We start from the raw sequence: 12913 nt of genomic DNA, 5'->3' as shown, positions 1-12913 counted from the left end.
TAAGTATTTGCAAGGACGGACTTGTTCTACCAAGGGCCAAGAAAATAGTGCATTCCTAAAATGTGTGTTGTTTCCCCTACGAGTGCATGATCTTTCATAGAATTAAGATTGGTAGCTGTTCCTCTTGCTCTGTTCAAGTTGTTTGTTCTATTTACATGTAACATAAACCTCAGTGTATGATTGAATCAACAGCTGTAACAAACTTTAAAGAAGCAAAATTATGTGAGACTTCAAGAGTTATATACAGAAAATTGAATCTGCTCGAATTTGAATTTTTGAACTAACACGGAGATTACCAGACTCTTTATGCATTATCTTGAGATGTTGCTAAAGAACTTCTTGTGTGTGCCCCTTTTATAATTTACTCTAGTGTGTCATTTCTTGTTGTTTAAGCATTCAGTTAGAGGTGCATGTGTTTGCTGCGAATCGAGGTAACTTTTAGTTCATGGCCTCTCACTAACTTTAGTGCCAGAATGAGAATTGAAAGCAACTTTAAAATTCCTTGGGAGTCTTTCTAAGGTTTTATCATGATACGTGGAATACACTTGTTTATTCAAGGATTGCCAATTAAACTTGGTATTTGATTTTATGATTAATTAAGATTTGATAATATACAGCCAAACTTGCGTGAATTTGAATGCAAAGACTTGTTTTTCCACCTCTCTAAAATTGAATAAAAAGATCAGATCTTTTACATGATTGTTTATATATTTATCTATTGGTTGTGAGCATATGCATACTACATTGTACCTAAATCCTGTTATATAATATGGGAGCTGATATTAGAAACATCCTTATGAGGTTATACACTGCCATTCCTTAATGTTGTCATATGTAAAGTATATTTTTAAATTGCACAACATGGGGGTAAATCTTGCTTATGTCTTTGTTCCATGCATAATTTGTATAATCTGGTCAACAGGTTTGTAGGCATTTGCATCAGTAAACCAGCAAACTGAAAGTTTAGAGACAAATCCTTCAAAGACTTTCCTTTGCAGAGGGCAAAGTTATTAAAAGGGCTAATGTATCATTGTCTCTTATCTTTAATTGTCCTGTAATCAACGTCAAGGATTACTCTCCCAGTGTATCAGAGTTAAGAGAAAGAGCTACCCTCACTTTTTAATTGGCCCTTGGCTGTCCACTATCTGATCGAGTTCATTTGTCTGAGGCAATATATACCTGAGCTTAGGTTTTGTGGAGGTACAGCTTTGGTCAAGGATGTTCTCAATCAAAGAATCTGATTGAAGCCAATTTCACAAAGTGAAATGATTATGATACATGAAAAAAGTACAGAAAGTTTAAAATTTTGATTATCATATGCTCTGAATGTGGCATTTTTCAAAGGGTTATGCATTCACTTTGATTTCAAAATATTCAACTATTAAATTCACAAAAATGTACGTGCAGTAATGGTAAAATTTATGTTTTTTCTTTGAGTTACATGTAACCAAATTTTTATTTGCATGGTGAAATTGCTTTCCTACCATTTTCTACTGTCATTAGTCCCTTACCTAGCTCTGAGCATAATCTATTGTATTTGCAGGAACTGGTGGCGGGATTTGACCAGGAGACTGCTGCTGTGATAATGGCTAGGTTGGCTTCTCACAAAATGGAGACAGAGGTTAGAATCTATTTTATCTGTTGGATTATGAATTTATTGTTTGCTCACCTTTTTCCATTTTCCTAATGTTCTAGAGATTATTGGCATGTATCATTTTGCAACAGTTAATTCCTTGTATATTCATTAACTTACTTTAGTTATACTTGGCAGGAGGAATTTGATGCAGTGAGATGGTTAGATAGGTCTCTAATTCGTCTGTGTTCTAGATTTGGTGATTACCGAAAGGATGATATCTCTTCTTTCAGCTTGAACTCAAATTTTGCTATATTTCCACAGTTCATGTTCAATCTCAGGCGCTCACAATTTCTACAGGTACATACTGTTCTTAAATATCATAATTTATCAAAAAAGTGTGGACTGTAATAGGTTTTATTTATCTGCTAGGGTTGATATGCAACTCTGGGCTCCTGTTGCAGGTTTTTAATAACAGTCCAGATGAGACGGCTTATTTCCGCATGCTACTGAACAGAGAGAACGTTACAAATTCTGTTGTTATGATTCAGCCATCTCTCATTTCATATTCTTTCAATGCACCACCTGAGCCAGCATTGCTAGATGTAGCCTCAATATCAGCAGATCGTATTCTTTTGCTGGATGCCTATTTCAGTATTGTTGTCTTCCATGGCATGACCATTGCACAATGGCGCAACATGGGCTATCAAAATCAACCAGAACATCAGGTAAGATTTTCGTCTGTATAGAGTTGCCATTGTTGCAATCTGTTTTTAACTTCATATCATTGAGCCTCTAATGTATCTGCTTAAATTTTCTAAGCTCAAATGCTAAACTTGTCCATGATCTTAACCATTTTCATTCCTCTCCACTAACTTTGTTGCCTAACCTGATCATAAATTTCTAAGCTATGAATCTTCATATCAGGCAGTGCAATAGAATACGGAGCTATTAAGCATCTCAAGTGCATATTCATTTTAATTATTTTAATCTCGAAGTCTTAGGTTTTATGAAAAGTCAGGCTCATTCTTTGACACTTCGTCTATTGCAATATAATTCTTCATAGACTTCCATGATCTATTTTTGTCAATGAGAATACTTTGGGACCTTTCCTTGCAGCAAGAACATCTTTTAATTTTGAAACCTCAAGTGCATTCTTAATTTGCATGGCATTCTGTTCACAACCTATGCTTGCAGAACTGTCTAGTTACCTCATAGCTTTTATATGATTAAAATCATCAACATTGTCGATAATAGCTGGTTATCATACAAAAAAATCTGTGTTTTTTTACCACTCATGAATTTGAAAATTCATGTCTAACATTTTGGCTGGTTTGATTTAGTATGTTTCCTGGAAGTTTTTTCTGGGTGATATTTGAGTAAAATTTTACTTTTTATTAGTAACCTGGATATTTATTTTAAGAAATAATGATCAATAATGGAGTCTGGACTAAAGCTTCTGGACTTTTATTATGTTCTACAATGTTTCAGGACAGGGACAGGGATGGGGGGATGAAAGGGGACATGTTTCTGTGATGTTTCCTAAATAGCCAAAAATAGAAGATGGTAGTATACAAATTTTTACAATGTGTGTGACATTTTCAAAACATATTAAGATATTATAGATAGAGAGAGGGAAAGAGAAAGATATGACAGTGGTTGATTATTAACAGGACAATATGTAAATAAATCACTGATTCACGAGTTACAACAGTAGTATAATAACATAAATGATAATTGCAGCAGTAGAAATCAGTATAACAACATTATAACAATACTTTCAAACATCAAAACCATGGTCTATCAATATAAATATCCAAATCAAAATCGCTAAAACATGTATCCAAAAGTCTCAATCATCTAAATATAACAAGATACATGTATAGCCTATGAAACTAAGCCTCATTTTAGCTGTATCAAATATCTATAGGCTCAAAATCATCAGAGTCACTATCTCCCTCTATACACACACACACACACGTCTATATATGTGTGTGTGTATAAACAGTCTTACTTGAATAAGTTTTTATTGTAAAAATTATATATATAAAAGCTATCAAATTAAAGTTATAATTATAATATTTTTATTTAATAATCATGAAATTCATTGTCGCATATTTAATCACAAATTTTATTGTTGGCGGGCATGAATTCAAACCTTGTGGCCCCTGAACAAGCAGTAGAATCTCCCCTTGATCTTGTAGTCGATATAGCACACTGGCAGATGAAGTGTGTCTTCGATTCCACCTCCTCCCAAACTATAAAGCTAGCAAACCTTGTCCTCCCTAGCAAGGTGATGGTTGGTTTGGACGTGTAGTTGGTGCGATCCTACCTTGAAAGACCAAAGGGAGATACAAAGTAATTGCAACTAGGAAAAATGTCTAATGAGCATTAACTAAAGTAGCTAAATATAGTGAGATACTAAAAATACTCTAATACCCTCCCCTTTTCAGTTCTCTTTGGATGCACCTGCCACCTCCTTCCCTTTATAGGAATTGAATGAGCATGTCATGCTAGACATCCTGGATGGGGTCATTGGGCGCCCTTGGTACCTCACTCGTTGTTGGACTCATGCCCTTGACATTTCTTTGGGATCATTTAGGGTGGGATCTCATGGACTACATATACAAACTGACAACCAGATCATGAGAGAGGATAAGATCTGTCGCTCCTGCCTCGTTGTGGAGGTGGAAATTGAGACCCATTTTGTTCTCCATTGCCCCATCTACTGAGGCCAGGGGGAGGTTCTACTGCTTGTTTAGGGAGTGTAGGTCCCTCTCTTCATTTTTCAAATACATTGATCTGTGTGCCTTGTACTTTATCTCCATGAGGCCTTGCGGGTTCAAGATCACACTTTGCAACTTCAGTTCCATGGAGATATACTTTAGAGTTTAGACAAACTCATCACCTCCTTTTTCATACTCGTGTCTCCTACTCTGGGGATGAAGCAATTACTCAGCCCTCTGTTATGTCACACTAGATTTGTGAGACCTCATTGAGGACACTCTAGATAACATCACCCTATCTCCAATAGCTCACTAAGATGGTCCGAGGCACACCCTCGCCTTGGATCGTACCCTTCAAGTCTGGACCATTTCTCATATGTGAGGAGTATTCAATCTTTCCTTGTTCTTTTGCTTTCTTGCATGTTCTTTTCGCAAGCACCATTTAGTGCTTCCGTTGATGATGTTTGCCTTGTTGTACTCTTTCCAATCCCTTAGGCCCTTATGGTCTCTTGTTGGACATTAATAAATTTATCTTATCTTACCTCCCTTAATGGTCGACCTATCAACTACCTTGCAGAAGACACTACATCTCTTGTAGTCACAAATATGATAGAACATTTTGTGGTATGAGACCCTCGCTGGATTTGTAGAATGTTAATGACCAAGTGTAGCCAGAAAAAAACAGAGGTCGTCTCCTTTGGAATGATCTAGTTGTGAGAGATTAGAGTCTGCAAGAGACTATTCCACTGACCCTCCTAGAATTGGCAAAACAAAAATTATTAGAAAAACTGAATTGTCCTTCATTGGAAAAAAAATGCTGAGAATAGCTAGTGCAAATTTGAGGAAAAATCGACAAACCCTCCAAACTTTGTAGAGGATCAGGATGCCCCAAAACAAATTGCAAAATACAATGGTTTGAAGATGAAGTGTGTTTCAGACTCCACCTCCCCAAACTGAAAAGCTAGCAAACCTTGTCTTCCCTAGCAAGGTGATGGTTGGTTTGGACGCGTAGCCGGTGTGATGCTACCTTGAAAGACCTAAGGGAGATACAAAGTGAATGCAAATAGGAAAACAGCCTAATGAGCATTAACTAGAAGTAGCTAAATATAGTGAAATACTAAAAATACTCTAATATCCTCCTCCCTTCAGTTCTTTTCAATGCTTCTGCTCACCTCTTTCCCCCTCAATAGGAGCTGAATGAGCATGTCAAGTTGGACATCTATAGACAATACATTATTATGACTTGGAGTAGCCCTCTAGGGGGCTTCAACCAAGGATGGCTTTCTATGCTGAGCACTACATGGACATCTAGGATGGGGTCGTTGTGAGTCCTTGGTACCTCACTCGTCGTTGGACTCATGCCCTTCAAATCTCTCTTGGATTGTTTAGGGTGGGATCTCATTGGCTACAGTTAGAGAGGGACTACCATATTGACAAAGAGGACATGATCTACCGCCTTTGCCCCCTTGGGGAGGCAGAAATTGAGACCCGTTTTGTTCTCCATTGTCCCATCTACTATGAGATTAGGGGGAGGTTCTACTACTTGTTTAGGTCCCTTTCTTCATTTTTCAGATACATTGATCAGCGGGTGTCTTGCACTTTATCTCTAGGAGGCCTTGCGGCTTCTAGATCACACTTTGCAGCTTTAGTTCTCATTGAGACAGACTTTAGCCAACTCATCACCTCTTTTTTTACATCTGTGTCTCAAGCGGGGCTCAAAGCGGTTACTCAACCTTCCTTCGGGTTACACCAGATCTGTGAGGCCTTGTAGAGGACACTCTCGGTAGCATAACCCTATCTCCAGCGGTTCCCAGAGACAGTTTGAGGCACACTCTCGCCTTGGACCGTACCCTTTGGATCTGGACCACTTCTCATTTGTGAGGAGTATTTAGTCTTTCTTGTTCTTTTGATTTCGTGCATGTTCTTTCGGAGGACACTGTTTAGTGCTCCCGCTGCTGGTGTTTGCCTTTTTGTACTCTTTCTAGTCCCTTAGACCCTTATGGTCTCTTGTTGGACGTTAATAAATTTATCTTATCTTAGTTTATCTTACCTCCCTTAATGGTCAGTCTATCAACTACCTTGCAGAAGACACTACATGTCTTGTAGTCACAAATATGACAGAACATTATGCAGAAAATGAGACCCTCCCTGGATCTGTAGAATGTCACAGAATTCTGCAATATCTGGTTTCCTAATAACAACTTTACACATGAGCGCAAAGATTCATGTACAAGCAAAATTGCATCAAAGCTTTGATGTCCACACACAAAACTACCTTCATGTGATCAAATGGTATTGCATATGCCAATACAAAAAGCACTTTCTTGGATGGTATTGCATAGAGTAAGCATTTGAAAATCCTTGAAGGATTCTGGATTATTCTGCTTTGAAGTTGGATTCTACAAAAGTGCATTCGTAACTCTTTCAACATCTTTGATTTCCTTGAATTAATGACCAGCCCAATAATTCTGGCCCTTTCAGCTCTCATTAGGCGTGCATGAAACTTGCTTGAAAGCCATGCAAGCTGGGATTCTTCATCTTTTTTTATCCTAAAAGCTGCCTTGTTGACTATTCTAAGCTGAAAGGAGCAAGAAGGTAATTACTTTAAGCCTCAAATGCCAGTTTGGTAGTAACCAATTAGAAAGAGGAAAGGAATAATACTATTTCAAAACTTGCGGGTGGCATGCGGATTAGAGAAGGTACCATCTCCTCTCTGATCTTTGAGGGGAAGACAACTCTGTAATCTTGGATAAGAAAATAAAGTAAATTCATAGTTACCATGGGATGGGGTACATGGAGACACTAGAGACTGGTAGGTATCGGTATGACTAGTTTTCAAAAATACAAGACAGGTATAATTTGATAATTTTCAGAAAATATCACGAGATGCAACCTTGAAAACAGGAAATATGGTAAAATTTAATATTAACTTGAACATTGAACAAAATTTGAAATGAGAATTGCTTGTACTGCTGGTATCATAGCCAGTCTAAATGCTTCAGTGAGAGTAAGGTAATATACTAATATAGGTGTTCGGCACACTCAATATTGTCGGGTAAATAGTAAAGGCAATTTTTCTTATACCCTTACAATGACAAGAAATCTGTCATACAACTGTCAATATCCCTCTCAAAAGTCTACACTGTCAGTAGATCCGATTACTATATCTTTGCATGAATTTTTTTCTTCATGGAGTGTAGTTTCCTTATTTCCCTTTAACTTTACCTTGCTGCAGGCTTATTTTATTTAGCTGCCTTCTTTCTTTGCCTTTTACTGTGTTTTGCCCAAAATTTTGTGGTGGGAGACATCGATTTCCTGGTCGGAAGACTTTGGAGATTGTGGGAGATGGCAGCCAAAAGCACTCTTTGGTACAGAGATGCATCTGTCTCTGAGACACGTCTCAGAGGGTAGGAGATGCATCTCCCTGTAACCTTGAGTAGTATCTCTTCCATAAACGAATGTTTTTTTTTGGGTGCTTCTATCACCCTAGAGAACTCACCTTTCTCTGGATTTGTGCTTCTGTTAAATTTCTTCTTTAGCATAACAATTCTCATGCTTCCTTCTCTTCTCTACATTCCAAGTCTAGGAGTGAATCATTAGCCCATTAAATTGAATTTAAAAATAAATAAATTTTAAGATCGAGTTTCTCTTTTAATATATTTCTGTAAGATTTAATGATTCCATTTCTCTGTACTAGACTCGAATTTTAATTTTTGAGCAAAGGAGAGCATATTAGAACCTGACATTGCTCGTACAGCATTCCACAAATGAGGGCCCAATACATTTAGAATGGTTGCAACTATTGACCTTTGTTTGATTGTCCATTCTGTACATAATATCTGCTCAACCTCACGGCCGGATCTTTTTCAGCAATTGTTCTGTAATGCCCTGCCGAGGAACCTGCAGCTCAAGGACAAAATATTCATTGAACACGTGGATTTTTTTTAAAACATTAATGTACTACATCAAATTGAGCAACAATGAATCACATTAACTAAACCATCACATTATAAAACCATTTGTTAAATCATCTACATAGAAATCAGAAAGATAAAGATTGTCCTTATTGCCATGCTCAATTAAAAACAATAATCAGTGCATACCTTGTTTCTGCTTTGTAATCGCCATGTCTAATACTTAGAAACTGCACACCTGTCTAACCAACCAGAGGCAAAACATTAGATACATGATCATAAATAAACCCTTCATCAATATCTTATCTATCTGTGCTATCATTTGAGGAGAAATAAATTAATTTCATTCTAAACTTAAAGACAAACCATAAGGGCTCAGACCTAAGTTTTGTGGGGCTCATTATTGATGGCCTTGCCTACATTCATGCTCAGAGATATTGTAGTTTGACTCTTTAATCTTAAATCATATCATTTATTGTTATATGTTTTGTAAAATGCATAATAGGACCTGACATTGTTTGAACAGCTCTCCACAAAATCATGAAAGGAAGTATGTAAAGACACATGGATTCAAACTTGAAAGGACTATTAGCCAGAGGAGTATCCAATGTGGTTTCTAGAGAAATTTGAAAATGGTCGGGGCCCTAGACATTTAGAAATCTGCTCAACCTCAATGCTATATGACCAAAACTTTTCCAGCAATTGTTCCATGTGAATTTCTCCACCTAAGAAACTGCGCTATAAAGAGAGATGTTTGCATTGATTATTTTTAAGTCTAGTTCAAATTTAAGCAGTCAATGCACCACCATGCTTATTTGAAGGCCATGCCATTGCATTTAAATCATCTCCCAGAACACAACCATTTCATTTGGAAAGAAGGGATGGTAGGTCACCCAATATCATTATTATTCCTGGAAGGGTTATTTCGACTGTATATGTCTACTCCCAAGCCTCCAATATTTCACAAAAGGAAGAGAACATGCATGCAGTCCTGTGAGGAGAGGATGTGATGCTAGAAACTTGAAATTTGCCCAGCTTCCAAAGAATGCATAAATCATGGAAGGCAATATGAGCATCTTCAGCTATTGCTTTCAGCAATTTACACGAGCATTTCAACAATAGAACCAGCTTTGTTTTGTTAGGGGCACTGATTCCTGGGTAGACTCCCATTTCCTATCTTTAGGGTCCTTCCTTCTCAATTTTTTCATGCAGCTTAAAAGAGGAAAAGTAAGAAGATTGTTAAAGCTTCAGTGGGAAGCCAAAACAGGTATCTCGAGAGGCTCCCCTTCTTTTGGAGAAGGTTTTCAAGTAAACCTCCTTTGAAGGAAACAATAGGTGATTTTTTTGAACCAGCTAGTCCTCCTTCGCATTAGAGACCATGTTTTGGTTTCCACATCTTTTCTTGAGGTACCACGTAACTGATACTCGTTCTTGTTCCTATTATACTCTCACCATGCTCTATTTTGTGATAAATAATGGCAGACCAGAATCTGCTCATAATTTGGCAAATGGTAGGTCCAGATTTTAGATTCATTTTAATATAGCAATGATTGCATGAGAGGGATTTACCCCCTGCTGGTCCTTTACACATCCTTCCAAATCATTTCCTATTGATTCCAGCATCTTGAAATTTGAGAACTGAATGGCAAGGTTGTGAATTATCTGTATAACCAAATTGATGAAACAGCTGTGTTGATACCCAAAAGATAGAAGATCTTGCCAACACTAGAGGACCTGATCCCATTTATTTCCTGATTTTAATATAGCAATGATTGCATGAGAGGGATTTACCCCCCGCTGGTCCTTTACACATCCTTCCAAATCATTTCCTATTGATTCCAGCATTCTGAAATTTGAGAACTGAATGGCAAGGTCGTGAATTAACCGTATAACCAAATTGATGAAACAGCTGTGTTGATACCCAAAAGATAGAAGATCTTGCCAACACTAGAGGACCTGATCCCATTTGTTTCCTGCATGTCTAAGGCAAGAGTCTCATCCTTAGGCGGCCAAGACATGAATTTGAAAATTTAACCACAAATTACCTTGTGGCAAAAAGACAATTTCAGGATCATTTGTGGATAGGTTTGTTTGTGGACACCTTCATGCTTCTATCTGATAAGCAGTATACAATATAAGAGCCAACCGAAATCCCTTTCTGCAGGGCTTTGCTAGCTTCAAGAAATGATTCATCCCACAGCTGAGTACATGGGTACACCCCTAGGCACAAATAGAATTCGCTGTGTCTAAATCCCTTAAAAATATGCAAAATTTTGTTTTTCCAATCCTTTTGCCTGACAGGGGTTGTATTAGCACCAGAAGCTGGCTTCTTAGAAAGAGCTTCGGTTCTATTTGACTGCCTGCTTTAACAAATGCTTCATCAAGCTGAATACAGAGACATTCTGGTAAGGCATTAACGAACTTCCATTGGTTCTTCCATGTTTCTAAAGCTTTCAAAAACTTGAGAACTTCTGTTTTGTCTCTGCTTTTTCTTGATATGGCTTGCATTTGCTTTTTCTGTAGCACAAGGCTGCCTGAAACTTAGACCTTCCTTCAAACATGCCGCATGGTTTTGACTGATGGGAACAATACACAGCTGTCTGCCAGATTTTCTAATTTTTTTTTTTCCCCTGGAGTTTCTCATTTTTATTTGCAGCTTTTTGGGGGCTTTACTTCTTGGAGGAAATTCAATTATAAATTTTTATCGTTTATCAATCTTTGTGCAATTTTTAAGATTGACACCCTGGTTTTTCCAGCTAATCATAATCAGTACAGACTTCTGCCAATAGGTGAAATTTAGTAGATGTTCCTTTACTTAAAAACTATTTTTTGCAGGCTTTTGCTCAGTTATTGCAAGCACCCCGGGATGAGGCACAGGCTATTTCTAAGGAACGGTTTCCTGCACCTAGATTGGTTATATGCGATCAACATGGATCACAGGTTTGTACCTATGATTCACTTTCTGTTTTGTGATATTTTGCTATATGATTTCCACAAATTAACAAAAAAATGTCAGTCAAATGATTCCTTTACTTCACCGAAGTCTTTAATTTGTTCATGCTAAATCAACCTAGCTTGCTTCAGAACATCTATGGGTCTTTTTTCCAAACTAACCACAATATTTTCTTGTTGCAGGCACGCTTTTTACTTGCTAAGTTAAATCCTTCAGCAACATATAACTCGGCTAATGAAGCTCCTCCTGGAGGAGACATAATATTTACAGATGATGTAAGCTTGCAAGTGTTTGTCGAACATCTTCAACGTTTAGCCGTGCAGTCTTGATACTTGTAGACAAAATCAAATGTAAGAATATACAGAGCTGCCAGCGAGCTACAATTTTCAATCCAAGTTGGTTTCAATCTTCTGGCTTCAAACTGAAAGTGATTTGTTTCATTTTCCTAATTATGAGAGATTTCTATCATTCTTTTGGCTGGAAGTACTTTCTGCCTTGCAAACAATCAAATATTTGCAAGGCGGATTCATTTCTAGATTTAGTGCATGAGTAAGTTTCATAAACTGTTTGTGGATACAATAAGTTTAGAAAGGTCTATTCAGTTATCTTATGGAGCAAAAAGCATTTCACAACACGGATAGGAGGCATTTTAGTTGAGGTCTTTTCTTCTTTGATAAGCATATTTATCTGTTATCAGAAACCAGGGATAATGGTTTCCGTTTTGTATTATGAGACTCTACAGTGTAGTTTGGGGATGCAAATTTACTTTTACTGCCTAAATGTTTATTCGTTCAGAAGGAAAACAAGTTACTGGTACACTAGATTATTTTTCATTGGTCTTGTCTAAAATATGATACGAGTTGCAAAATAATTATTGAAACGTTTCATATTAACATCTTTTCCTGTAAATTTGGGGAAGGCCTTTCCATTGCAAATAATAATGATCCTTGCAGGTGAGCAGTATGAAGGAACTTTTTGAGGAGAAGATTACACAAGACGGCTAACTTTCTAATGCAGATCCACAACAAAAGGAACAACCTGGAGAAATTACAGCAGGCTACTTAGTTAACCTTCCGGTTCCCTTAGACTTGTAGTCTCGACAACAAGGATAGCACACCACTTCAAGAAGGAAATTTTTGAACTGAAACATAAGTATTTTTTCCGAAACATCATAGTAAAATCACAACTCTGCTTTTCTATGCCTCTTTGTCGCTAAATAATTTAAAAAAATGTAAAACGTACGTTTCAAAATACATTTTGTGTCACTCTTAAGACATACAAATGTTACGTCCATATGTGATCGATGTCATATATGATTAATACTGTATTAATGTTTGTTTATGACCGCACATTGTTGTAAGGTTGAAGTTGCTCTACAAGCCTTTCTAAAAGCGTCATCAAGAGTCAAATTCTATGTGGAAGTTTGTCACCATTTCCATCTCCTGCATATATTTTTTTTTCCCCATTTTGAGAAATGGCAAGATAATCAGAGTTACCTAATGTTCCCATGCTGCTACTTAAGTGTCATTTCTGCTTAAATTTAAACAGTTGAAGTGTTTCCATGTAAATTTTTAATTCTAAGAAGAGAAAAAATTAGAATCTTTTCCTATATTGATGGAGCAGCTATTGTTAAGTATATTATTTATTGGGCTCTTCAAAAGCATGTTCCCCTTTTCTCACCATGCACAATTTTTTTTTTTGGGTTCATATTTATCCTTACAGTTTTTTTAGATTAATTTTTATGTTT

The 12913-nt window shown here is 37.0% G+C and overlaps 1 protein-coding gene across 3 annotated transcripts in view; it reads left to right on the top strand.

Moving 5' to 3' along the window:
• Positions 1-12666, top strand: part of LOC149532698 (protein transport protein SEC23 E-like) — a 70580-nt gene extending 57914 nt beyond the window's left edge. The window contains exons 8-13 of one of the 3 annotated variants that reach the window (XM_089804357.1): positions 1544-1621; positions 1772-1933; positions 2038-2301; positions 11049-11153; positions 11349-11516; positions 12128-12666. In XM_089804357.1, coding sequence (XP_089660483.1) covers positions 1544-1621; positions 1772-1933; positions 2038-2301; positions 11049-11153; positions 11349-11495 — 756 coding nt within the window. In that variant the 3' untranslated portion in view covers positions 11496-11516; positions 12128-12666. Of the gene's footprint in view, positions 1-1543; positions 1622-1771; positions 1934-2037; positions 2302-11048; positions 11154-11348; positions 12000-12119 lie in introns of those variants that run through there. The other 2 variants (XM_089804356.1, XM_089804355.1) reach the window with 2 other exon arrangements.
• Positions 12667-12913: the final 247 nt, after the last annotated feature.

Source organism: Cupressus sempervirens, chromosome 10, assembly GCF_028749045.1.
Source record: "Cupressus sempervirens isolate cs-2001-9-10 chromosome 10, ASM2874904v1, whole genome shotgun sequence".
In the NCBI taxonomy this organism is placed as follows: Eukaryota; Viridiplantae; Streptophyta; class Pinopsida; order Cupressales; family Cupressaceae; genus Cupressus; species Cupressus sempervirens.
The sequence above is the reverse complement of the archived record's forward strand: the minus strand, read 5'-3'. Positions and strand labels throughout refer to the sequence as shown.